Source organism: Plectropomus leopardus, chromosome 17 (genome assembly GCF_008729295.1).
Source record: "Plectropomus leopardus isolate mb chromosome 17, YSFRI_Pleo_2.0, whole genome shotgun sequence".
Taxonomy (NCBI): Eukaryota; Metazoa; Chordata; class Actinopteri; order Perciformes; family Serranidae; genus Plectropomus; species Plectropomus leopardus.
This window is the reverse complement of record NC_056479.1, coordinates 31,079,711-31,105,657: the sequence shown is the minus strand read 5'-3', so window position 1 is coordinate 31,105,657 and position 25,947 is coordinate 31,079,711. Positions and strand designations below refer to the sequence as shown.

Genomic DNA, 25,947 nt, shown 5'->3' with positions numbered 1-25,947 from the left:
TTTTTTGATCATCAAGCTCTATTTAGATGCAGTTTTATGTCTCTGACACCAAAAACTATTCGCAGAGTCCATCACTGTATTTTTAGTGTCAATCAGAAGTTGTTTGGCGGGGCCACGAGGCACCCTATCGGCGGCCAGATTTGGCCCGCGGGCCTTAGGTTGAGTATGAATGCTAAAGGGTGTGTGCGTTAGTTAAGTGCCCGCACGCTCACGTGCACACGCAGTGAGTCCAGCCCTCTCCTCGAGCTGTGTACACACACACACACACACACACACAGAAGCTCGCAGCTTTCAGCGGCTTCAGTCACACCGGGACACTCAGACACACCGACCGTCGAGATCCGGGAGCTGCTGCACGAGCAGAGACACACGGAAGGAGGCTCACGAGGAGGACAGAATCGCGAGGAGGACAGAGGGACAGGGTCGTGAGGACAGCAGGCGGCAGCTGGAGCTCATCAGGACGTTTTCAGCTGTTCAACTTCACCGACATCTCAGACAGATTTCACCGACCGGGAGCCGAGAGGGGACCGAGCTGGACGCGTCGCTTTTTTCTGCAGGAAGGTAAGTTTGCTTCATTTCCTAAATCCTGCAGTTTTTCCTGCGTCGCACTTCCTTATGCGCGCGTGCTCACGCTGCGCCCTCACTCCCGGTAAAGTTTGCCTTTTAATGCTCAGGGACTGTTCTGTATTTATCAGAGGAGGGAGGAAAACTTGGGTTTGACTTTTTTGTTAATCCTCCCTTAAGCTACAAACGGGGCTCTAAAGTCATGGAAAACCTGGAAAAGAAATGTAGAGTTTTATATTTGTGTTTTCCAGGCCTGCCAAGGCTATGGAACCAAACTTATAGATATATATAGAATTAACTATATATATATATCTATATATAAATATATATATGCAGTAATGCATGATGTTTAGTTCCCCAGGAACCCAGCTAGCAGGGAACGTTCCCACAGCACTGGCTAATGTTACCTACAAGCTGCAGTATATATATTTTTTAAAGAATACATCTTAACCTAACGTTCAAAGAACATTATGTTTATCTTTTCAGATAATGTCCCTGTGAGGTTAAATGCTGACTGCGACGAAACGTTTGAGCTGCAACATTCAGAGGATGTTTTGGTGATGTCGAGAAGTGACAGATCAGAGAATGATCTCTTTATAAAATGTTCCCACAATGTTACATGAGAACAAAGGAAGAACGTTTTCAAAGTAACATTCAGAACATGTTACCGAGGACTGAGATTACACAACTTATTAAAAATGAAAACACTATGTGATACGTATACAAAAAGAAAAAAAAAACTTTTTAAAAAATGTTTAAAGAAAGTTTCCCAAATTTAAAAACTGATAACTTTCTGGGAACTAAGAAGAAACTTGCCACTGAAAATGTTACCAAAACACTCAACTGGTTGCACTGAACGATTTTCTGAACGATTTTAGAACCAAAACCTGCTCGCTGGGATCGAGTCCTAAATATTCTGTCTTTAGTCTCCCTGAGTGACTTTGGGAAAATGCACGACCTGCCGTCCCCGAAAAAGAGAAGTTAGATTTTAAAAACTTTGATGTTTGAAAGGTAAAAGTTGAAGACGTAATCCTCAAGTTGAAAAAAACAAACAAAAAAAACCCAAAACACGATTTTTAGCTCGTGTTGTGTATGCCGGTTAGTTCGTGCAAACACTTTATTTTTGACAAAATTTCATATGAGACGTGAAACAAAGTCATTTTGATGAAATATCACTTTTGTAAGCTCAGATTGTTTTTTTTTTCTTTTTCTGACAAAAGCGTTTGTCCCACATATGTAATGTGTCCAAGAACTGCTGGAAATGCCAAAATCGAATGACAATTTCAGTTTTTACAGTTTCTGGCTGCGATAAAATGCGTAATTTGCAATTTTTGAATGTTTTCTGTAAAAATACATATAAAAGGAAGAGGCATGTCAAATGGTTTTGGAAGCACTGGGAGGGACCTATGATTTTATTTTGGTTTTCGGGGACGGGCTTACGACTTTAAATGGTTGTGGTTTGTATTTATTTTGCAGGTGATTTATTAAGTAAATATGCACGTTGTCTTAGAAAATAGCCAAAATTACACCACTTATCATAGTCAGAATCTGAAAAACAGAAATCATTGTTGGATTTTTAAATTTACGACAGTCCTTGAACACATCATGCACAACAAACACTTAAATCAGAAAAAAACATTCGGAGCTTGAAAAATTGCTATTTCATCAAAATCACGTTATTTTACGTCTCATTTAAAATTTCATCATGATTTGTTCCAAGTCTGTCGGAAATGTGAAAATCCAAAACTAAGTTCTGTTCTTACATTTCTGGCCATAGTAAAGGTGTAATATTGTAATATATATATAAATATAAATATAAATATATTATTTTTTCGTGGGCCCACAGGGTTTGTAAGAATGTTTGCTTTAAAAAAATATATTTCAAAAATACATGAAATATGTTAAAGAAAAAACAAATCACCATTTTTTGTGTAATCACCAAAAAAAAAATTTAAGAAAAAAATATGTAATTTTCAAATAAAAAAAAGTTCACCAAAAGGAAGGAAAAAAAGGGGAAAAAAATGCCAAAATTTCTTTTTTAAAGGAAAGAAAGGCTTTTACAAAAACCGATGACATGTTTTCTTTAAAAAAAATCCGCTGTAAGAAAAATGTAAAAATACAGACATTTATGTTGCCACTTCCCGAAAGCCAAAAAATCCTCCCATAAATTCACCCCCAGTGCAATTATTTGTTTGTGTTGCAGACAGCAGCAGATTATATTAGTCATTTTCTAATTTCGAAATTCTCGTCCTCGCCTTCATCGTCCATGTTTGCGTTTGCACTAATGAAAAACTGATGTGACAGCTGCCAACTAATCAGTCGTGGTCATTTCCTGCGGGTCGGGCAGCCCGCTCTGCAAACAGTGCCAGCTGAGGGCCGAGCTGCCGTCATCAGGCTGCGTTCACCAGCTCGGGCCGTGTTTGTTCTCCCGGAGATAATCGGAGCCATAAAGCAGCCGCTGGGGGAACGACGTCTCTGATGTGACGACCGTCCCGGGCTCCTGGTGCTGATGCGAAGCGTCTTATCACAGAAAGAAAATTAGCCCCCAGCTGTTCTGATCATTGATTAACTGTTTGTCATTTCTCAGGTAAAAAATGTTAAACATTTGCTGCTTTCGGCTTCTTAACCCTTTGGAACCCGGATCAGCATCATTTTTTGTGTGCTGCACTCAGATGCCTTTCACAAGCATAACCGCTTTAAACATTTGAGCAAATTGGTTTGATTTCCTTTGAAAATGTGTGTGGAAAGGCAAAGAGCGACTTGGTTAGAAACGTCCCACAAACTGCAGAAAAAACTGCAGACTTAAAGGTAACTTTGGTGTTTTCCAGCAGCTGCCAAACAGGCTGAAGTGTAACCAACGATTGTGCACCAAAATTTACGTTGTGCAATTTCTGTCCAATAAAAGTGCAGATTTGATCTGTCTGACAACAAAAGGATCCCTGCAGAGACAGACCTGTTAGTTAAAGAGTAAAATCCTTTTTGTTTAGCCAGAAACACTCAAAAAATGAGTCTTGGCCCGAATCAAAATTAAGCTATATTTTTGGGTAAAATGTAACTAAATTAAACTAAATCAAAAGTTAATTTATAATAATAACTTAACACACCGTAAAAATGCTTAAGTGACTAAGTCACTTAATTTATTCAAGTTTTCTCAGCCTGATATCAAACTATTGCATTTAATGAGATGTTGTACCTTAAACTTAAACTGTAATAAAAATACACAGGAAATGGACACGTCAGATTACTTAAAGTCAATGTTTTTGGCATAACTTATTTTTAACTGTAAAATCTCATCAAACCCACCAGACTGTTTATTTTCAGCATATTTTCACATCTACCTGGGTGAATTAAGGGTTAATTTCAGCCTAACCACAGCTGGTGCTTGTTAGAGCAGTAGAAAGGCGGTTTCTCCGAGTTTTAGTTTGTTTCCGTTGACTTTGACTAAAGTGAAGTAGTGTTAACTGAATGGATCTGGGTGGTTTGGTGATGGAGATTTCAGGGCTGTTTTTAGTTAAACAAAAGGATTTAACTCTTTAATAAAAGCTGGATCTCTGTTGGATGTTTTCCACAATGTAGAATGACACTGACGTAACAATCTGAGCCTGTCAGAGACAAAAACTAACAAAGTGGACGCAAACTAACGGAGCGAACTCAACATCGCAGCCTGTTTCTCTCTGATCCAGTTTCATAAATTGTTGTTCCTGTTAACTATTTCTGTGTGGAAACAAATATTCATTCATTCAATCTTCATATTTCGTCTCGATGGGTCATTGAGAGCAAACTCCTTCACAACGACGTCCAGAAAAACACATCATGACGCCAAAGTGCACGGCAAGAAGAGCAGTCAAATAATCGCAGTTAAGTTATTCAGTTAAGGGAGGCTGAAATAATTAACATTTTAAATGAGATTAGAAAAGCTAAAAGATCTTTAAGACTTGGCTTGATAATTTCCTGCAGTGCTTGAACAATAAAAAGGATTTGTCCAAACGTCTGTCTGAAACCTGTTGTAACACGTGGAGGACGGAGGCTTCGGCAGGCGTCATGCTTTCAGGTGCCGTTCACTTATTTAGATACTCAGAGGGAACTTGTCACCACAGAATTAAGCAACGCCGCCCAGTAACAAGAAAACACTATGCAAATCTTGACATTGACATGGCATGTTTATGAAAAGAGGAAGAGACAAGCGCGCAAGAGGCGTCTTTACAGACCGGCCAAGCTGAAGCATTTGCCTGGAAACATCTGAGCTGCTCAGTAAACACGGAGGACATGTGACCGGGTTTACCTCGGCCTTCAGCCGAGCTGACGGGAAAGTTGTAGAAAGAAAAGAATTCAAGAGCGGGTGTATCCACGCTATGTATGGGATCCATACGCACGCAAAACAGTCCCTCACGCAGCAGGGCATCATGTGACTTCAGGAGCAACGTCTGGAGGGATTAGAGAGGCAGGACTTTGTGTAACGCTGAAGCCTCAGTGGAGAGACGTTGAGAAACAGTATTGTGTTATTTCACACTGACGCCGAGTGTTTCGTCACAACAGCAGCTGAAGGTTGTGCAGGTTCGTGTGGAAAGTCGGCCTCACGCCTCAGTGGACGACACTTCAGTGTTTTTATGCCGAGCAGAAAAGAGACTGAAAAGCCCTCGGCGGGCTCCGCCCATCACAGCCGCCCCGAACAAGTCTCCAGGGGTCATGACGTTTCTAGCATTTTAGGTGTTTGTAGGATTTTGGGACATTTCAAAGATTTTAGGGTGTTTTTAGCATTTTGGGACATTTTTAGGACATTTCAAAGATATCAGGACAGTTTTAGGGTTCTCAGCTGGAGCTCTGTTTAGGGGCCACTTTTGCAAAATGACAGGAGGTCCGGGGCCAGACGCAGCAGCTCCATACGTGTTTCTAGGATTTTAGGATGTTTCTTCAGATCTTAGAATATTTAGGACTGTACTTTATTTTTTGGGGGGGGGGGGCACAAGGAGCATGTGCAGAACGTCCGACTGAGGCGTTTACACGACAGAGGAAATCGTCGCATTAGTCCGACTTTGATAAATTCATTTTAGTCCGATTTCAGTCGGACTACAATGTGTACATGTTTTTTAAAAGTCCAGTTTTTAGTCAAAATAACACAATAATTCCTTTTTCTCACGTCATGTAAACGTAGCGACAGTTTCAGAGGCCGCCAACATTGCACAACTTTCAGTATTTAGGCAGCAAATACTGAATAATTCAGGGTTTGTGAGGAACATTTGGGCCTCGGCTGCCGTTGTTATGGCGAGAGGAAACGTGCGCGCAGTGAACCTCTGATTCCTCGGTAATCAGCGTCCTCTGCTCTCTTTTGGCTGCTGCTGTGATGGATGTCTCCGTCCTGCTCTGGACGCCTCAAGCTGCCCCGTTAAAAGCCGACTGCTTTGACCGCTAATGGGTCCTGCTGGCAGCTGAGCCCTGGTCTGGTCACCACGGAGACGCAGTAGAGAGGCGGGGCGGATTGATCAGCTGTGTGTGTTTGGAGGGACGGGGGGGACGGATGTGTCTCGCTCCGTCCTCCTCCCCCTCCTCCCATTGTTTAGAGGATGAGTGACACTAAATGGCTTAATGGCAGGTAATCCCATACCTGCCCTGAGGAGAGTGAGGCGGCGAGCAGGTGGCACAGCTTCCCTAAATTTAACCCTTTAGGTTCATTTGAGTGTCTGAGTGAGCAGGTTTGTGTTTAATCATCCAAAAGTTGTCCAAAAGATCCCAATAAACATCCAGCCTCATGCAAGAAACCATACATGAACACATTTTCTATTATTTGTACTCATATCCGCGATTTGTCCTTTTTCTGTTAGGACCCACTGACTTTTGGGATGTTTTCTTATTTTTGCGCCTCAGGTTGGTAAGAGAAACTTTTACGAGAGAAAAACGTCTGTTTCACAGACCACAGACCCAAACAAATATTTTACATTTGAGGAACATTTAAAAACTGCAGAAATATCATTGAAGCAAATTTAGACAATGTTTTAGAGTAATTATAATGACTGGATTATTACATTTCAGGGCTAAAGAAATACTACAATACTTGGAGCATTGATCCCAGTTACTGTAATTCCAGCTACTGTGCTGAATGTAATGAAGTACATTTACTCAAGTACTGTACTTAAGTATAAATTCGAGGAACTTTTACTAATCGCGTGCCAGTTTCCACTTCTACTCCACTACACTTCAAATGTTATACTTTTACTCTGCTTCTGTTATCAGATAACTACTTTACAAATTAAGATTTTTGAGCACAAACCAACAATATGAAAATATACAAGTGCAGCGGAAACACTTAATCCATTAATTAGAAAATCAATTGGAAACTATTTTTATAATCCTGCAAGTCATTTTCAATACAAAAAGTTGTTTTCTTTGAATTATTTTGATTTATTAAAGTTATTTAAACATTTCTGCATGTGTACTTTTACTTTTAATACTGCAGAAGTTCGTCTTCTTTGTCTTTTTTGGCGTTATGTCTCCAGTCTTGTTCATGTGCCAGAGTCTTTGCACATGGCACAAAACCTGCCCTTATATGGTGTTTAGGGGGCGTTACCTTTGCTTAAAGGTGACGTGATCAGTTGGATTCGGCATTGAGCTCACCTGGTCAGAGCAGGTTTGGATGGTTAAGCTGCATCTGGAGTTGACTTCTCTAATATTTTCTCACCAGAAAATTTAAGAGAAAATTTAAGAGAAAGCTGCTGCAGGACGCTCGCTGTTTGTCTCGCTGAGCTCAGACAAGTGTGTTGTAGATTGTTCTTCTTCTTTGCCTTTGTTGGCATATTGCTTCTTAAAAGCCATGACACAGTGTGTGTTTGTGTGTGTGTGTGTGTGTGTGTGTGTGTGTGTGTGTGTGTGTGTGTGTGTGTGTGTGTGTGTTTTGGGCAGGAATATGCATTGCGTCATTTGCATGTATGTGCATCTTCATGCACGTGCAGAACCATTTCTTCGTAGTGATATTAGTGGTCAGACACCCCGCACGGTGTTTTTAAGACGCCCGCCATGAACCACAAAGTCTGGCCAACGTCATTGGTCATTTTCTCCCCTCATTTCCTGTCATCTCTCCTCTGTCACTGTCAAATAAAGCCAAACAATTCCCCAAATTAATATTTTATAGAAAATAAGACAGCTGTTTTGATTTAAAAAAACCCTTTGTTTTGTCATTTTTTTAGGCAAAAAATTTTTTTTTCTTTTTTTCCTGTTTCCGTCTTTTAATATGGGATGTTTAGCTGCATTAATAACATTGTAAATTGAATATATTTGATTTTAAACATTTCAGGAAATGACCTTGCCTTGGACTTTGGGACCTTTTTAAGCATTTTTTTCTATTTTTGTGACATTTTTAATGATTTTTTATTAAAAAATAATCAACTGATTTTACCCTTGGGGCCAACTTTAATATTACACACAGTAGTAATAAAAATAATAAAATACTATACATTAATATTTTCTACTTTCATTGATTTAAACAGTCCTAATCATAATTTTGGAATATTCACTAATTTTCAGAATTTTAACCCTTTAAATGCCAGGTTTTTGTCATGATGTAACTATGTTTTTAGATGAAAAAAAAAAAAAAAACTAAATTATTTCTAAAATACTACATGCTAAGTGGTTTTGTTTGTTTTGTTGTTGTTTTTTAATTACCACGGTCTGGGATATGTCAGTGATCAGCAGCTACATTGACTGTGACAGGTCACCTAGTGGAAACAGCATGTATTTCCTCCATATGCCAAATATGGTCAAAACAACGTCATCAGGCGGCGATGCAAACAGTCGTATTGAACACGGGTAAAACCGGGGCAGAGTTAGGAATCAAATAAAACCAGAGGACAAATAATGCAAGATGCGGGACTTAAAATGTCAGCATGAAATAATACAAATAAAAAACAAACAAGCAATGAAAGCGAGCACAAATAACAGGAAATGAGATAAATAAACCTTAAATAAAAGGTAAAGTAAATAAAAAGAACTCAAAGTTTGTTTGGATTCTAACCAGCGTTCAGATAATCATAACCATGTGGCGCTTTGATGAAAACTTTCCTCCAAGTGCAGCTGAGATGAATTTCTTTGAGAGCTGATTTCTCCTCGTCCCGCCTCTGCAGATGGCATCGACTGACTCGCGGCTGCAGCAGCAGCCCTCCCAGAAGGACGCCGCCGACCAGAACTTTGACTACATGTTCAAGCTGCTGATCATTGGCAACAGCAGCGTGGGAAAAACCTCCTTCCTGTTCCGCTACGCAGACGACTCCTTCACCTCCGCCTTCGTCAGCACCGTCGGCATCGACTTCAAGGTCAAGACCGTCTTCCGCAACGACAAGAGGATCAAGCTGCAGATCTGGGTGAGTGGGTCAGACGTGCAGTGAAAGCGGCGTGGGTTTTGTTTGTGGTCGTTGCGTTCGTTGAGACATTTCGGTAAACAGAGAGCATAAACAACAACAACAAGCCTCCAAACAGCAGAATAATGCCGTTTTCTGTAAAGTGCGTCCGTCTCTGTTCCACAAATGTAATAATAGTTCTGATAGTGGACAAACATGATCGGGCAGAATAAAAGAACAAATTAAAAGATCAAATAAAATACAAACTAAAATAGATGAATTAAGACAGACAAAATTAAAAGAGAAATTAGCTTTCATCACATCAATGTTTTTAAGTGATTGTGTTTGAGCTGCTTTTGTCACCGGGAGACACGTCTGTGAGACACCTCTGTGAGACACCTCTGTGAGACACGTCTGTGAGACACCTCTGTGAGACACCTCTGTGAGACACGTCTGTGAGACACGTCTGTGAGACACCTCTGTGAGACACCTCTGTGAGACACGTCTGTGAGACACCTCTGTGAGACACGTCTGTGAGACACGTCTGTGAGACACCTCTGTGAGACACATCTGTGAGACACGTCTGTGAGACATCTCTGTGAGACACGTCTGTGAGACACCTCTGTGAGACACCTCTGTGAGACACCTCTGTGAGACACGTCTGTGAGACACCTCTGTGAGACACCTGTGAGACACGTGTGAGACATCTCTGTGAGACACCTCTGTGAGACACGTCTGTGAGACATCTCTGTGAGACACATCTGTGAGACACACAGCATGTCCCCCAAACGCGGCTGTTTTGAACCGTCCCATCGCTGTGTTTTCACGAGGAATAGTGCACCCAAACCCAGATAATTTTAGCCAAAATATCTGCAGCTTAATACTAACTATCTAACTAACCAACTAACCAACTACCAACCCAACAAGCGATTTAACTGCTTTATTTATTTATTAAATTACTTAAATGACTATTCAAAACCAAAAATAAAAGCAACAAATGAAAAAAGGCAGTCAGAAAATTAGGCCCAAGTAAAACTAATTCATCCATTTTAACTCACGTATTATTTCAACAAATTTCTAAATTTATTTACAGCTAAAATACAAACACGATATATTACAAAAATCAATAGAAACAACCCTAATACAACCTTTCCTCATCCACACACCTGCCCAAAAATATCTATTTTTTGTACAGTTTTTAAAGTTGATTAATATTTGTGCTTTTTTTTTTTTCAGCCTCTAGCCTTCTAAGCTGTATGAACACTGTTTTTTAAAGATTAAATTTCCCCTCCCCCGTCACCAAACGGATTTTTCGTGTGTGCCTGGAAGTGAATTATGTCTTGCTCTGAACATGATAATAGCAGTTTAAACTGGATCAGATCTATGAATTTCAGTGCATGTGACTCAAGAAGCAGCATGTTTTTGTGCTCCTGTGTTCCTCTTTATGTACCAACATTTCTTCAGGCGGCTGAGCTGGAAAAACACGGAGAAAAAGAAACGCGTAGGAAGCTCCTGTGAAATACGTGTCAGGCGGCGTGGAGGCAGACGCTTCACCAGAAAACCTTTTAGACCAGCTCTGTCTCCAGTCTTGGGTTGTGCAAGTTTAGCACGTGAATTGTGTAAAAAGCACAACTTCCTCGTGGTTTCAGAGTCGCTGCTGTGATCTGCTGCCTGCTGGTGTCTTACGTGTCAACGTGAAGAGACATTTAGCCAGAATACGAGAGAAAAGTCGCCAGGGCTCCACGTCTTCATGGGTACTGTGGAAAAGGCTTCATCTTAACTGAACTTAAGGCTTAGTTGGAGGTCAGGGTTCTGGGACAATAAACTGTCTCGCCACAGATCTGGAGGTATTCTGCCTTTTAATTCAATCTGCATTATGAAGGGACAAGCCGAAGACACATCACCTTTTGTTATCTTTCGCCAAAAATTTTTAAAATGTCAAAAATCACAAAAAAAACTTTTAGCGAGGAAAAAAAAGCGAAAATGTGTTCCTCAAAAATCACCAAAAATGAAAAAAACTTCAAAATGTTTTCTTCAAATATTGTTAACAATTTTCAAAGTAAAAAAATTGCCTAAATGTTTTCTTCAAAAATCGCCAAAAATTTTAAGAAAAAAAACAACCGACAAAATGTCTTCTTCAAAAGTCACCTTTAAGAAAAAAAAGGCAGCATTTTTTCTTCAAAAATCACCAAAAATTTTAAAGATGAAAAGTGCCAAAATGTATTCTTCAAAAATCATCAAAAAAAAAAAAAAAACAACTACATTTTTTGTTAAAAATTGCAAAAAAAAATGTTAAAGGAACAAAAAGTGTGGAAATGTTTTCTTTAAAATCACCAAAATTTACCAAAATGTTTTCATGAAAAATCATCAAAAATTACCAAAAATTAAAATAAAAGTTTAAAAAATGAATAAAATGTTTTGGACATAATCTTAAAAAGTCACAAAAACTGTAAGCCCGGTATCCACGGCAGGACCTTGTCATTGTGCCGTATCTTCGTTTGTCTTCAGGGTTACGATCCTTTCGATGTTCAGCGTTAATGCTGCTCAAACAGATGAACCATTTAAACCAACAGCCTGTGATGCACAAACAGACCAACGATGAATCAGCAGCAGCAGAGGAGCCCACACCAAAACACACACACACTCGGCTGCCCGACCAAACGCGTCGCTCTGAAACAACACGTGGCATCTGAGCGGCGTGTGATATTACAACAGAGAGAATTAACCCTTTAGGGACTGTTTTGCACATTTCAAGCGCTTTTCATTCTTCACGTTGTGATAATTGTGTCTGTGTTCATGCATATGTCATCAAAGAAAAAAAACAGGACTTGTATTATTTCTGGGTGTCATTCTCTGGGCTTTGACTCTGAATTTGTCATTTTGACTATTTTCCACCTGATGAGGTCATTTTGACCATATTTGGCATATGGAGGAAATACATGCTATTTCCACTAGGTGACCTGTCACAGTCAATGTAGCTGCTGATCACTGACATATCCCAGACTGTCAGCAGCTACACTCACACACTGACATATCCCAGACTGTCAGAGATTAAAACTCAACACTGACATATCAAGATTATCAAAATTAATCACATACTGACATTTTTGACTGTCAGGACTGACACTGTCAGTTAAATTTTTGTATGTATAATATTTCTTAAAGCTTGACTTTGAGTGTGGGGGGTCTAAGGGGTTAACTGTAGTGGCTCTACGATGGTGTGATCAGTCTGCTGTGGAAAGCTGCCGGCGCTGACGTAACTTATGATGGTGAACGATAAAGAGAGCTGGTATTTCCTCAGCTCAGGAAGCAGAGGAAGTTGCTATCAGCGTCTGCTTGAGACACTGTGAAGATTTAGTGCAGCGCGGCGTTGCAGTGTTTAGAGGGCGTGGAGGTTAGACTCAGTGTTTAGGGCGTGGAGGTTAGACTCAGTGTTTAGAGGGCGTGGAGGTTAGACTCAGTGTTTAGAGGGCGTTGAGGTTAGACTCAGTGTTTAGGGCGTGGAGGTTAGACTCAGTGTTTAGGGCGTGGAGGTTAGACTCAGTGTTTAGAGGGCGTGGAGTTAGACTCAGTGTTTAGGGCATGGAGGTTAGACTCAGTGTTTAGAGGGCGTGGAGGTTAGACTCAGTGTTTAGAGGGCGTGGAGGTTAAGACTCAGTGTTTAGGGGGCGTGGAGGTTAGACTCAGTGTTTAGAGGGCGTGGAGGTTAGACTCAGTGTTTAGGGCGTGGAGGTTAGACTCAGTGTTTAGAGGGCGTGGAGGTTAGACTCAGTGTTTTTTAGAGGGCGTGGAGGTTAGACTCAGTGTTTAGGGCGTGGAGGTTAGACTCAGTGTTTAGAGGGCGTGGAGGTTAGACTCAGTGTTTAGAGGGCGTGGAGGTTAGACTCAGTGTTTAGAGGGCGTTGAGGTTAGACTCAGTGTTTAGAGGGTGTGGAGGTTAGACTCAGTGTTTAGGGCGTGGAGGTTAGACTCAGTGTTTAGAGGGCGTGGAGGTTAGACTCAGTGTTTAGGGGCGTGGAGGTTAGACTCAGTGTTTAGAGGGCGTGGAGGTTAGACTCAGTGTTTAGGGCGTGTGGAGGTTAGACTCAGTGTTTAGAGGGCGTGGAGGTTAGACTCAGTGTTTAGAGGGCGTGGAGGTTAGGCTCAGTGTTTAGAGGGCGTGGAGGTTAGACTCAGTGTTTAGAGGGCGTGGAGGTTAGACTCAGTGTTTAGAGGGCGTGGAGGTTAGACTCAGTGTTTAGAGGGCGTTGAGGTTAGACTCAGTGTTTAGAGTGTGGAGGTTGAGGCTCAGTGTTTAGAGGGCGTGGAGGTTAGACTCAGTGTTTAGAGGGCGTGGAGGTTAAGACTCAGTGTTTAGAGGGGCGTGGAGGTTAGACTCAGTGTTTAGGGCGTGGAGGTTAGGCTCAGTGTTTAGAGGGCGTGGAGGTTAGACTCAGTGTTTAGGGGTGGAGGTTAGACTCAGTGTTTAGGGCGTGTGAGGTTAGACTCAGTGTTTAGGGCGTGGAGGTTAGACTCAGTGTTTAGAGGCGTGGAGGTTAGACTCAGTGTTTAGAGGGCGTGGAGGTTTAGACTCAGTGTTTAGAGGGCGTGGAGGTTAGACTCAGTGTTTAGAGGGCGTGGAGGTTAGACTCAGTGTTTAGAGGGCGTGGAGGTTAGACTCAGTGTTTAGAGGGCGTGGAGGTTAGACTCAGTGTTTAGAGGGCGTGGAGGTTAGACTCAGTGTTTAGGGGCGTGGAGGTTAGACTCAGTGTTTAGAGGGCGTGGAGGTTAGACTCAGTGTTTAGAGGGCGTGGAGGTTAGGCTCAGTGTTTAGGGCGTGGAGGTTAGGACTCAGTGTTTGAGGAGAGGGCGTGGAGGTTAGACTCAGTGTTTAGAGGGTGGAGGTTAGACTCAGTGTTTAGGGCGTGGAGGTTAGACTCAGTGTTTAGGGCGTGGAGGTTAGACTCAGTGTTTAGAGGGCGTGGAGGTTAGACTCAGTGTTTAGGGCGTGGAGGTTAGGCTCAGTGTTTAGAGGGCGTGGAGGTTAGACTCAGTTTTAGGGGCGTGGAGGTTAGGCTCAGTGTTTAGAGGGCGTGGAGGTTAGACTCAGTGTTTAGAGGGCGTGGAGGTTAGACTCAGTGTTTAGAGGGCGTGGAGGTTAGACTCAGTGTTTTAGAGGGCGTGGAGGTTAGACTCAGTGTTTAGGGCGTGGAGGTTAGACTCAGTGTTTAGAGGGCGTGGAGGTTAGACTCAGTGTTTAGAGGGCGTGGAGGTTAGACTCAGTGTTTAGAGGGCGTGGAGGTTAGACTCAGTGTTTAGAGGGCGTTGAGGTTAGACTCAGTGTTTAGGGTGTGGAGGTTAGGTTAGACTCAGTGTTTAGGGGCGTGGAGGTTAGGCTCAGTGTTTAGGGCGTGGAGGTTAGACTCAGTGTTTAGAGGGCGTGGAGGTTAGACTCAGTGTTTAGAGGGCGTGGAGGTTAGACTCAGTGTTTAGAGGGCGTTGAGGTTAGACTCAGTGTTTTTAGGGCGTGGAGGTTAGACTCAGTGTTTAGAGGGCGTGGAGGTTAGACTCAGTGTTTAGAGGGCGTGGAGGTTAGACTCAGTGTTTAGGGGCGTGGAGGTTAGACTCAGTGTTTAGGGGCGTGGAGGTAAAATGGTCAGACTCAGTGTTTAGAGGGCGTGGAGGTTAGACTCAGTGTTTAGAGGGGCGTGGAGGTTAGACTCAGTGTTTAGGGCGTGGAGGTTAGATTCAGTGTTTAGGGCGTGGAGGTTAGGCTCAATGTTTAGAGGGCGTGGAGGTTAGGCTCAGTGTTTAGAGGGCGTGGAGGTTAGACTCAGTGTTTAAGGGTGTGGAGGTTAGACTCAGTGTTTAGGGCGTGGAGGTTAGACTCAGTGTTTAGAGGGCGTGGAGGTTAGACTCAGTGTTTAGAGGGCGTGGAGGTTAGACTCAGTGTTTAGGGCGTGGAGGTTAGGCTCAGTGTTTAGAGGGCGTGGAGGTTAGACTCAGTGTTTAGAGGGTGTGGAGGTTAGACTCAGTGTTTAGGGCGTGGAGGTTAGACTCAGTGTTTAGAGGGCGTGGAGGTTAGACTCAGTGTTTAGGGGCGTGGAGGTTAGACACTCAGTGTTTAGGGCGTGGAGGTTAACTCAGTGTTTAGAGGGCGTGGAGGTTAGGCTCAGTGTTTAGAGGGCGTGGAGGTTAGACTCAGTGTTTAGAGGGCGTGGAGGTTAGACTCAGTGTTTAGGGCGTGGAGGTTAGACTCAGTGTTTAGAGGGCGTGGAGGTTAGACTCAGTGTTTAGAGGGCGTGGAGGTTAGACTCAGTGTTTAGAGGGCGTGGAGTTAGACTCAGTGTTTAGAGGGTGTGGAGGTTAGACTCAGTGTTTAGAGGGGCGTGGAGGTTAGACTCAGTGTTTAGGGCGTGGAGGTTAGACTCAGTGTTTTAGAGGGCGTGGAGGTTTTGAGACTCAGTGTTTAGAGGCGTGGAGGTTAGACTCAGTGTTTAGAGGGCGTTGAGGTTAGACTCAGTGTTTAGGGTGTGGAGGTTAGGCTCAGTGTTTAGGGCGTGGAGGTTAGGCTCAGTGTTTAGAGGGCGTGGAGGTTAGACTCAGTGTTTAGAGGGCGTGGAGGTTAGACTCATCAGTGTTTTAGGGCGTGGAGGTTAGACTCAGTGTTTAGAGGGCGTGGAGGTTAGACTCAGTGTTTAGAGGGCGTGGAGGTTAGACTCAGTGTTTAGAGGGCGTGGAGGTTAGACTCAGTGTTTAGAGGGTGTGGAGGTTAGACTCAGTGTTTAGGGCTGTGGAGGTTAGACTCAGTGTTTAGAGGGTGTGGAGGTTAGACTCAGTGTTTTTAGGCGGACAACAATTTGATCTCAGTGTTTAGAGGTTAGGATACACTCAGTGTTTAGGGCGTGGAGGTTAGACTCAGTGTTTAGGGCGTGGAGGTTAGACTCAGTGTTTAGGGCGTGGAGGTTAGACTCAGTGTTTAGAGGGCGTGGAGGTTAGGCTCAGTGTTTAGGGCGTGGAGGTTAGACTCAGTGTTTAGAGAGGGCGTGGAGGTTAGACTCAGTGTTTAGGGCGTGGAGGTTAGACTCAGTGTTTAGAGGGCGTGGAGGTTAGGCTCAGTGTTTAGAGGGCGTGGAGGTTAGACTCAGTGTTTAGGGCGTGGAGGTTAGGCTCAGTGTTTAGAGGGCGTGGAGGTTAGACTCAGTGTTTAGGGCGTGGAGGTTAGACTCAGTGTTTAGAGGGCGTGGAGGTTAGACTCAGTGTTTAGAGGGCGTGGAGGTTAGACTCAGTGTTTAGAGGGCGTGGAGGTTAGACTCAGTGTTTAGAGGGCGTGGAGGTTAGACTCAGTGTTTAGAGGGCGTTCCAGGAGGTTAGACTCAGTGTTTAGAGGGCGTGGAGGTTAGACTCAGTGTTTAGAGGGCGTGGAGGTTAGACTCAGTGTTTAGAGGGCGTGGAGGTTAGACTCAGTGTTTAGAGGGCGTGGAGGTTAGACTCAGTGTTTAGGGGCGTGGAGGTTAGGACTCAGTGTTTAGGGCGTGGAGGTTAGGCTCAGTGTTTAGAGGGCGTGGAGGTTAGACTCAGTGTTTAGAGGCTCGTGGAGGTTAGACTCAGTGTTTAGGGCGTGGAGGTTAGACTCAGTGTTTAGGGGCGTGGAGGTTAGACTCAGTGTTTAGAGGCGTGGAGGTTAGACTCAGTGTTTAGAGGGCGTGGAGGTTAGACTCAGTGTTTAGAGGGCGTGGAGGTTAGGCTCAGTGTTTAGGGCGTGGAGGTTAGACTCAGTGTTTAGAGGGCGTGGAGGTTAGACTCAGTGTTTAGGGCGTGGAGGTTAGACTCAGTGTTTAGAGGGCGTGGAGGTTAGACTCAGTGTTTAGGGCGTGGAGGTTAGACTCAGTGTTTAGGGCGTGGAGGTTAGACTCAGTGTTTAGAGGGCGTGGAGGTTAGACTCAGTGTTTAGGGCGTGGAGGTTAGACTCAGTGTTTAGGGGCGTGGAGGTTAGACTCAGTGTTTAGGGCGTGGAGGTTAGACTCAGTGTTTAGAGGGCGTGGAGGTTAGACTCAGTGTTTAGGGCGTGGAGGTTAGAACTCAGTGTTTAGAGGGCGTGGAGGTTTAGGTTTCAGTGTTCAGTGTTTAGGGCGTGGAGGTTAGACTCAGTGTTTAGGGCGTGGAGGTTAGACTCAGTGTTTAGGGGCGTGGAGGTTAGACTCAGTGTTTAGGGCGTGGAGGAGGACGAGGTTAGAGACAGTTTTTTTTTGGTGTTGATGATGAAACTCTGTGAAATGTTCGGGCTCCTACAGTTTTACTTCATTTTGCTTCAGTTGTTGCTGATCTGCCAGCTGTGAGCCTCCATCTGTGTGTCATGGAAACTGACCTGATAACACACACACAGCTCAGAACATGTTTGTGTGTGTGTGTGTGTGTGTGTGTGTTCACACTGCACACACGTATTGTTTACATCTCTGCTTTCTCTGTCATGGAAATATGTGTCTGATCTTTGAGCACACACAGACTAACCCTAACACACTCACACACCTTTTGCACACTTTGCATAAACTGTGCTGTTGTGTGTGTGTGTGTGTGTGTGTGTGTGTGTGTGTGTGTGTGTGTGTGTGTGTGTGTGTGTGTGTGTGTGTGCCACTGCTTTGTGTCGGCTGCTACTATAAAGGCAGGTGACGCATGTTTAAAGATCAGGGTGACGTCAGAGGCCTGGTTTAACCCTTGGAAACCCGAGCAAATTGACTGAATTTCTTTCAAAAACCATGGGAAGAAGGCAATCAGCAACTTAACAAGAAATGGCCCAAAAAAGTAAGAAAGCAGTAAAGAGGTACAAGAAATTACCTGAAAAACAAGCAAAACTAAATAGATAACAGAACCAAAACACACAAAAATGACCTAAATGAATTCTGAAAAATAAAAAATGCTTTATTAGTAAATAGTTACAACAAAGTTACCTGATAATAAGCTAAAATATGTACTAGTATATACTACTTTACTTTAAAAGTTACAAGAAAGTTAGCTGAAAATAAGCCAAAAAAAGGTTTTTTTTTTTTAAAAAAAAAAAAAAGGAATAACAAAACTTACCTTAAGGAAGTGACAAAAATTAAATAAAATTATTAATTATGTAAACAGTTAGAAGAAAATTACCTGAAAATGAGCTTAGCAAACACAGAGATTACCCTAAGGAAATGCAGAAAAATAAAATAATGTTTTTCTTTAATGTAATTTTAAATATTTCATTATCTCCCCACAGCTAGTTTTCAAGTAATTTTCTTGTCACTTTTAACTTTTTTTTCCTGGACATTTCTTGCCAAGTTACACACTGCCGTTTTTCCCGTGTTTTTTCAAAAAGAAATCAAACCAATTTCCTCAGGCTCTATGAGTTTAAATTCTTGTGAAAGGTGTCTGACAACAGAGCAACAAAGGGTTAAAGCCCTCCTGTCTAACATGATCCACGGACACACGAGGGAGCAGCTCTGTTTACCAGCTGTGGTCGATTACGGCAGCCCTGGAGACGGTCTGTTTGGTTAGACGTCCCATTACGCCGCCAAATATTTGTTCATCTCTGCGAGGATGAGATAAGGACGGACCTGCGATATGAAACAAAAAAAACCCCTGAAAGCAGAGTCACACCGAGGCGCCGGAGAGAAGAAAAGAACATTTCACACGGGGCTGCGCTGCTGCAAACATGTTCAGACTGCTCTGGTTCAAGACTAACGCTGATTAAGAACCAGACCCACTTCACTGTAACACATCTACGACCCACATCCACTTCACTGTAACACATCTACGACCCACATCCACTTCACTGTAACACATCTACGACCCACATCCACTTCACTGTAACACATCGGACGACCCAGACCCCTTCTTCTTACTGTAACACATCTACGACCCACATCACTTCACTGTAACACATCTACACCCAGACCCACTTCACTGTAAACACACATCATACTTCACTGTAACACACATCTACGACCCACATCCACTTCTTGTAACACATCTGTAACACACTGTAACACATCTATCCCAGACGACACTGTAACACATCTACACCAGACCCACTTCACTGTAACACATCTACGACCCACATCCACCTGTAACACATCTCACACAACAAACACACTTTTGGTGAAACACATCTACGACTCCACTTCACTTCACTGTAACACATCTACGACCCACATCTTCACTGTAACACATCTCACCCACAACCACTTTGTCACTCACTGTAAACACATCTACGACCCAGACCCACTTCACCCAGACCCACCCACATCCACTTCACTGTAACACATCTGACATGTACGACCCAGACCCAGATCCACTTCACTGTAACTACACACACGACCCAGACCCACTTCACTGTATACACATACGACACCACACTGTAATACACACCCACGACTTCACTGTAACACATCTACGACCCACTTCACTGTAACACATCTACGACCCAGATCCACTTCACTGTAATACATCTACGACCCACTCACTCCACTTCACTCACAACACCACGACCCCAGATCCACTTCACTGTAATACATCTCTACGACCCAGACCACATTCACTAACACAACTACGACCCACATCCACTTCACCAATACACACCCCACCCACCTACGACCCACATCACTTAACACATCTACGACCCAGACCCACTTCACTGTAACACATCTACGTTGACCCAAACCCACTTCACTGTGTGTCCGACACATCTACGTACCCATCTACGACCCAGACCCACTTCACTGTAACACATTCACTACGACCCACATCCACTTCACTGGGGCATCTACGACCCAGATCCACTTCACTGTAACACATCTACGACCCACATCCACTTCACTTACTGTACATCACACCCACTCCACTTCACTGTAACACATCTACGACCCAGAAAACCACTTCCTCTGTACTTCACTGTCCACTTCACTGTAACACATCTACTACGACCCACATCCACTTCACTGTAACACATCTACGACCCACATCCACTTCACTGTAACACTACACCCAGACCCACTTCACTGTAACACATCTATTACCCAGACCCACTTCACTGTAACACATCTACGACCCACATTCACTTCACTGTAACACATCTACGACCCAGACCCACTTCACTGTAACACATCTACTTCCCAGACCCACTTCACTGTAACACATCCACACCCAGACCCACTTCACTGTAACACATCTACGACCCAGATCTACTTCACTGTAACACATCTACGACCCACATCCACTTCACTGTAACACATCTACGACCCAGATCCACTTCACTGTAACACATCTACGACCCAGATCCACTTCACTGTAACACATCTACGACCCAGATCCACTTCACTGTAATACATCTACGACCCAGATCCACTTCACTGTAACACCGAGCAGACTGAGCAGACACGTGATGAATTCAGAATCCTCAATGACCTCTGGTTACCTGGACAACCCACATCCTCCTCCTCCTCCTCCTCCTCCTCTTCTTTCTCCTCCTCCTCCTCTCTACTCCTCCTCACTGTGAGGGAAACACCAGATTAAACACACCTGTAGACCTGATATCCATATGATATCCAAGGTCGCCAGGTATTTGTGGTATTTGTGGGCGTTCATGTCAGTCAGCCTGTTTCATCTTTCTGCTCTGAACCTCCACTAAACTATTTCGGGTCTTTGACTGACTTCACATTTAACCCCAGTGAGCCCCAGTGAGCCCCAGTGAGCCCCAGGCACTGCAGCTGTCAGACTGTACAACAGCTCAACTGATGCAAAACACAGAAATAATTATAGCTCACCATAGAAACGTAACTGAGGCAGTTGTCACACCTGAACACGACGCAGTGAAGATCAGGTGAAATGATCGTATGTGGAACACGATGGCTGGGACTGCTCAAGTATTTGTATTTGTTATGTTCAGTCTGATCAAACTGTCCATCTGAATTCTGCCAGACGTTTGTGATTCAGTAAAACTGCAGTAAAACTTTATATCTTCACGTGCGTCAGTGCAAACTCTGACGGGTCAGTTTGCAGAACAGCAGCACGTCATAGTTAGGACAATATTGCCCCCTGGTGGTTTCATATGATGCATTGAATGATCACAGAGGAATTGATTACTTTTTTTCTTTACATATCTTTAAATATAAAGTGTGTGAAGCTGTATGCTATTGAATACAGTAGAGCAATAATGCTCTAAAACAATATCACGATATTGTCAGGGTATTTTGGGGATAACAATATCCTTGACGATATGACTAAACACTGAAAAATATTTTACTATTAATTTCAAAAACAACAACTGCCTCAAAATTAGTGTTTAAGTTTTATATGTCAACATAAATGTCAACACTTTGCCTACAGATATTCAGTAAAAATGAACCAAAAAGGATCGCTCATTTCTTTTGTTTGTAAACAACAGCAGCAGCTCAGATTCTGTATAAAATCTAAAAAGTACAACAAAATAAAATCAGCCACAAATTACACATCTAAACAGTTGCTATATACCTTAAAATGTACCTAAAATGAACCTTTTGAAGTAGTAATTTGGTTTTTCACTGTGCTTGTTGTTGCTGTTTGAGGCCATAATGTCAACAAGTCCAAGTTGATTTTTTAAAAAATTATACTGGTATCATCAGAGTTGGAAATACTTTTTTCATCCCTGGGGGGAAGTCGCTTTGATGCCAGCAGAGAGAATTATTAATAAAATAAAATAAAAGCAGTCAAAATAGGGCAGCACTTTGATTATGGATTTTTTATTATTGTTGCCACAAAAAGAATTCATAAAATAATATATTAAGATATTATAATAAAAATATTGTAGTGCTATAACACACCCCTAGTATTGAAATGTTTGTGTGTGTGTGTGTGTGTGTGTGTGTGTGTGTGTGTGTGTGTGTGTGTGTGTGTGTGTGTGTGTGTGTGTGTGTGTGTGTGTGTGTGTGTGTGTGTGTGTGTACGTACGTACGTACGTACATGCAGGACACAGCAGGACAAGAGCGTTACCGCACCATCACCACAGCGTACTACAGAGGAGCCATGGGCTTCCTGCTCATGTATGACATCACTAACCAGGACTCCTTCAGCGCCGTTCAGGACTGGTGAGCCGCACACGTCTACGGTCTGTTAGATCGTCTCAGAAACTTCTCAAAAGTGGAATAAAGTGTGGAGTAGTTAAAGTTAAGTGAAGGGACAGCTGATGAGCTTTTGATGTGGACAGCGCCACCATGTGGTAAAACGTGAGGTGCCAAATCAAGCCGCTATATTGTTTTTGAATAGATCCCTTTTGTCCATCGTCTGTCTGTCCATAAAGGACATTTCCATTTCTGTCAACACAAAGTTCTGTTGTCGTGCTAAAATATCTCATTTGGTTTATGAAATTCAACAGCATTTTAACCCCTAAGAGAATGTTTGGTGCATTTTACGCGCTTTTCATCCCTCGTCTTTTATGTTAGACTTAGTAGTGTGTTTATGTTCGTTTTTATTGGAAAAATGTTTACTGAGCCGTTAATGTCCCTGCTCTTTTTTTTGTCATTTATCTTTTGTTGTGTTCTTCTGTAAAATATTGCAGATATGATATTACATTACATAATATTACATCATATTATAGGTCCATTTGTGTCGAGGTCCGTTTGTGTCGAGGTGCGTTTGTGCTGAGGTGTGTTTGTGTCGAGGTGCGTTTGTGTCGAGGTGCGTTTGTGTCGAGGTGCATTTGTGTTGAGGTGCATTGACCTCTCCTGACACATTTGTTGTTTTTTCATTAATCTGGATTTAATGCAGTTTTTAATTGTGTGCAACTAAACTAAACTAAAATGAAATAAAATAATATTCACATTTTGTACAACAGGGCGATTCAAAGTGATTTACAGAACAGAATATAATAATTGTATTAAGGATACATATTTACAGTCAGAGTAAGAGTAATCTGATTACTTTTTTTACTGTGTTTAACGCTGTAGACTGTGAAACTTTGCATCTGTCCAACAGGGCGACGCAGATCAAGACTTATTCATGGGACAACGCTCAGGTGATCCTGGTTGGTAACAAATGTGACCTGGAGGACGACAGACTCGTCCCCACAGAGGACGGACAGAGACTGGCGGAGGAGCTCGGTAGAAACTCTTTGACTCGCATTGTTTGCTTTTTATTTTCTGTGAAACGTTTGCCTGCTGGCTTCTGCCGACAGATCTCACGTTCAAAATATCCACAAAACCATACTTATAACAATTTTACATTTTGAATTACGTTACAGAAAAAATATAGTAAAATTATAAAATAAAGCATTTTTATAAGCATATTTTCTCATCATTTCCGTGTTTGTTTTTCACTTTTTTTTTCTTTTTGCAAGAAATGTTTCACAAAGTGCAAGAAATTAGTAAAATGTGATGGGAAAATTAGTTTAAAGATTACCTTAAGTTGAAATTAGTTTACCTAAAAATTAGTTTAGAGAAAGGGGGAAAAACATCCAGTGAAGATAGTCTAGAAAACGATATCTATAATTATTATAAGATATTGTATCATATATATTGTTTTAAGATTTTTTGGGTCATTTTTTTTGTTTGTTTTTGTACTTTTGTTTTTCTTTTTTTTTTATTTTTGGGTAATTTTTCTTATTCCTTTTTTTTGTATTTGTCCATATCAAAATAAAATAAAATCGCGTGTCTCCTCCTCAGGTTTCCAGTTCTTCGAGGCCAGCGCGAAGGACAACATCAATGTGAAGCAGGTGTTCGAGCGTCTCGTGGACGTCATCTGTGAGAAGATGAACGAGAGCATGGAGGGAGACGTCAACCTCGTGTCCAACCACAGGAACCAGGCCCTCAAAGACTCGCCCTCAGAGGGCCACGGGGGCTGCGCCTGCTGAAGCATCTGCCCCAGTACCAGCTCCCGAACACACACACACTCACACACTCTCTCTCTCTCTCTCACACACACACACACACACACACACACTGTGCCTCAGCCGTGGAAAAGTGCTGCACCTCCTCGTCTCTCTGAACTCCAGCTGGCAGAGATCCTCTTTCTCTCAGGCTTTTATTTTCACAGGCCCACTTCCTGTCTCGTGTGTGCTGAGCTGATCGTCCAGTAAAGTTCGCCGTGTGTGCTGTCCGTCCCCGACAGCAACCTCCTCGACCGCCGCTGCTGCTCCAGCAGTTTAAAGTTAACCCTTTGTGCAGATTGCTGAAAGCCACATAGTGTCTGCAGATGGCTTTACTTCTGGCGTTCATTGTTTTGTTTGAGCTTCATTCACGTTCTCTTTTGTTCGGCTGATTTGAAACGACGTGTGTCAGAAAACGGCATTTTGAGCTTTGTAAGGCTTAAAGCAGTGATACTCAATCTGAGGCCCGTGGGCCAAATCTGGACCCTGACTGGGAATATTTTTTACCTTTAACATCCATAAGCTGCTAGAGTGCGTAAAACAGCGTCAAAATAGAGCTTGTTTATCAAAAAGTGCCAGTGGAGGATCTGCCACACCCCCCCACAGAAGTCCCAGCTGAGACCTTAATGTCCTAAAATCCTAAAAATTTCCTAAAATCCAAGAAATTTCTTATTAGCCCAGAAAAGCTTTAAAATTCTAGAAACACCCTAAAATGCTAGAATGTCTTAAAATCCTTGAAAATGCTTAGCCCCGTGCACACGGTGCGATTTTGGGCTCCTCAGACAAAAGGTAACCATTGTGGCAGAAACGTGGCGAAATCTTTGGTCGTGGCTCTAAAACGGTCCTACGTCGCTCGGTGAGGTTTGAGGACGGCCGTTGTCACGGTCGTGCTCCCGGCTTGTCAAAGGCGAGTGTTTCCGTGTTATTCATCATTTTAAGATTGAAATCACTCTAAAGGCTGAACGCTAAATCTGAAGCTGCAGCCGGTTTGTTACGACTTCGTGCTTCCATGTCGTGGACGGTCGTTTAGGGAATATCCTCAAATTTGGCACAAACGTTCACGTGGACTCTAATCTGAAGTGATTAATATTTGGCGGTCAAAGGTCACTGTGACTTCACAGAACATGTTTTGGGCTACAACTCAACAATTTTTATGCTAACAACAAAAATTTCACACAAATTTTAATCGGAAGAACTGATAAAGTGATGACATTTAATATAAAAAAGGTCAAAGGTCAGCTTCACGGTGACATCATAATGTTCATCATAAGTAAACTGTAACGCGTGCAGAGGTTTACGTCCTCAAAGCAGTAACTCCTTTCTGTGGTTAAGCCTTTGAAACTTGAGCAAACTGGTTTGAGTTCTTTCAAAAATATGGGCAGTGAGCAATAAAGCAAGAAATTAAACAAAAAAATGTTACAAGAAATATTAGCAAAAATAAATAAATAAATAGATAATAAGGAAAGTCAAAAAATACCTTAAGAAATTGTGAAAATCAAAATAAAATTATGAGTTAGTAAAAAGTTACAAAAAAATTACCCGAAAATTGGGAAAAAAAAAAGTAAAAGAAAACTGAAAAAAAATAATAAAAAAGAGGAAAATTAATATAGAAAAGTGCGTGAAAAAAATTCTGTAACATAATTTTAAATATAAAATTAAAATGATATTTAAAAGCATATTAATAAATATACTTTTGTGGATTTTTTTCTCCTTTTTTGGATAGTATCTATTAATCTTCCCACAGCTAATTTCCTTGTCTTTTTCTCGTCACCTTTTACTTTTTTCTTTTTCTGGACCTTTCTTGCCAAGTAGCTCTTTGCCTTCATCTGAGGTTTTCAAAAGAAATCTGATCAATTTTCTCAGGTTTCAGAGCTTGAAGCTTGAAGAAAGCAGAAAAACGAAACTGATGTGGATCTAACTTCTAAAAGGTTAAAATTATTCTCGGGAGCTGATAATGCTGCGCTGTGTCCCTAAATGATTTCTCTGCCTTGAGGTCTCATCATCCAATAATCATGGAAAGCGTTAACGCAGATAAAGTTTTTTTAAAATAGCAGAATGTGTTGATGAGCCTCATCTTGATCTGAATCTTGGTGCCAGTCTCGTGTCGTCCTCGGAGGCCGATGAAGGCTTTCTCGTGCACTAATAGTGAAACAGCTGGAGGCGGATGATAACTGTGCTGTGCTCACAGCGTGTGCCCGTGTGGGGAAGTCTGTT

General features: G+C 42.3%; 1 protein-coding gene across 1 annotated transcript; it reads left to right on the top strand.

The window, feature by feature from the left end:
• Positions 1 to 199: 199 nt before the first annotated feature.
• rab3db (RAB3D, member RAS oncogene family, b) lies at positions 200 to 25,128 on the top strand. The gene is made up of 5 exons (XM_042504715.1): positions 200 to 561; positions 8,676 to 8,912; positions 21,840 to 21,958; positions 22,845 to 22,969; positions 23,531 to 25,128. The coding sequence occupies exons 2-5, from the start codon at positions 8,676 to 8,678 to the stop codon at positions 23,716 to 23,718; spliced, it is 669 nt and encodes a 222-aa protein (XP_042360649.1). The 5' UTR covers positions 200 to 561; the 3' UTR covers positions 23,719 to 25,128.
• Positions 25,129 to 25,947: the final 819 nt, after the last annotated feature.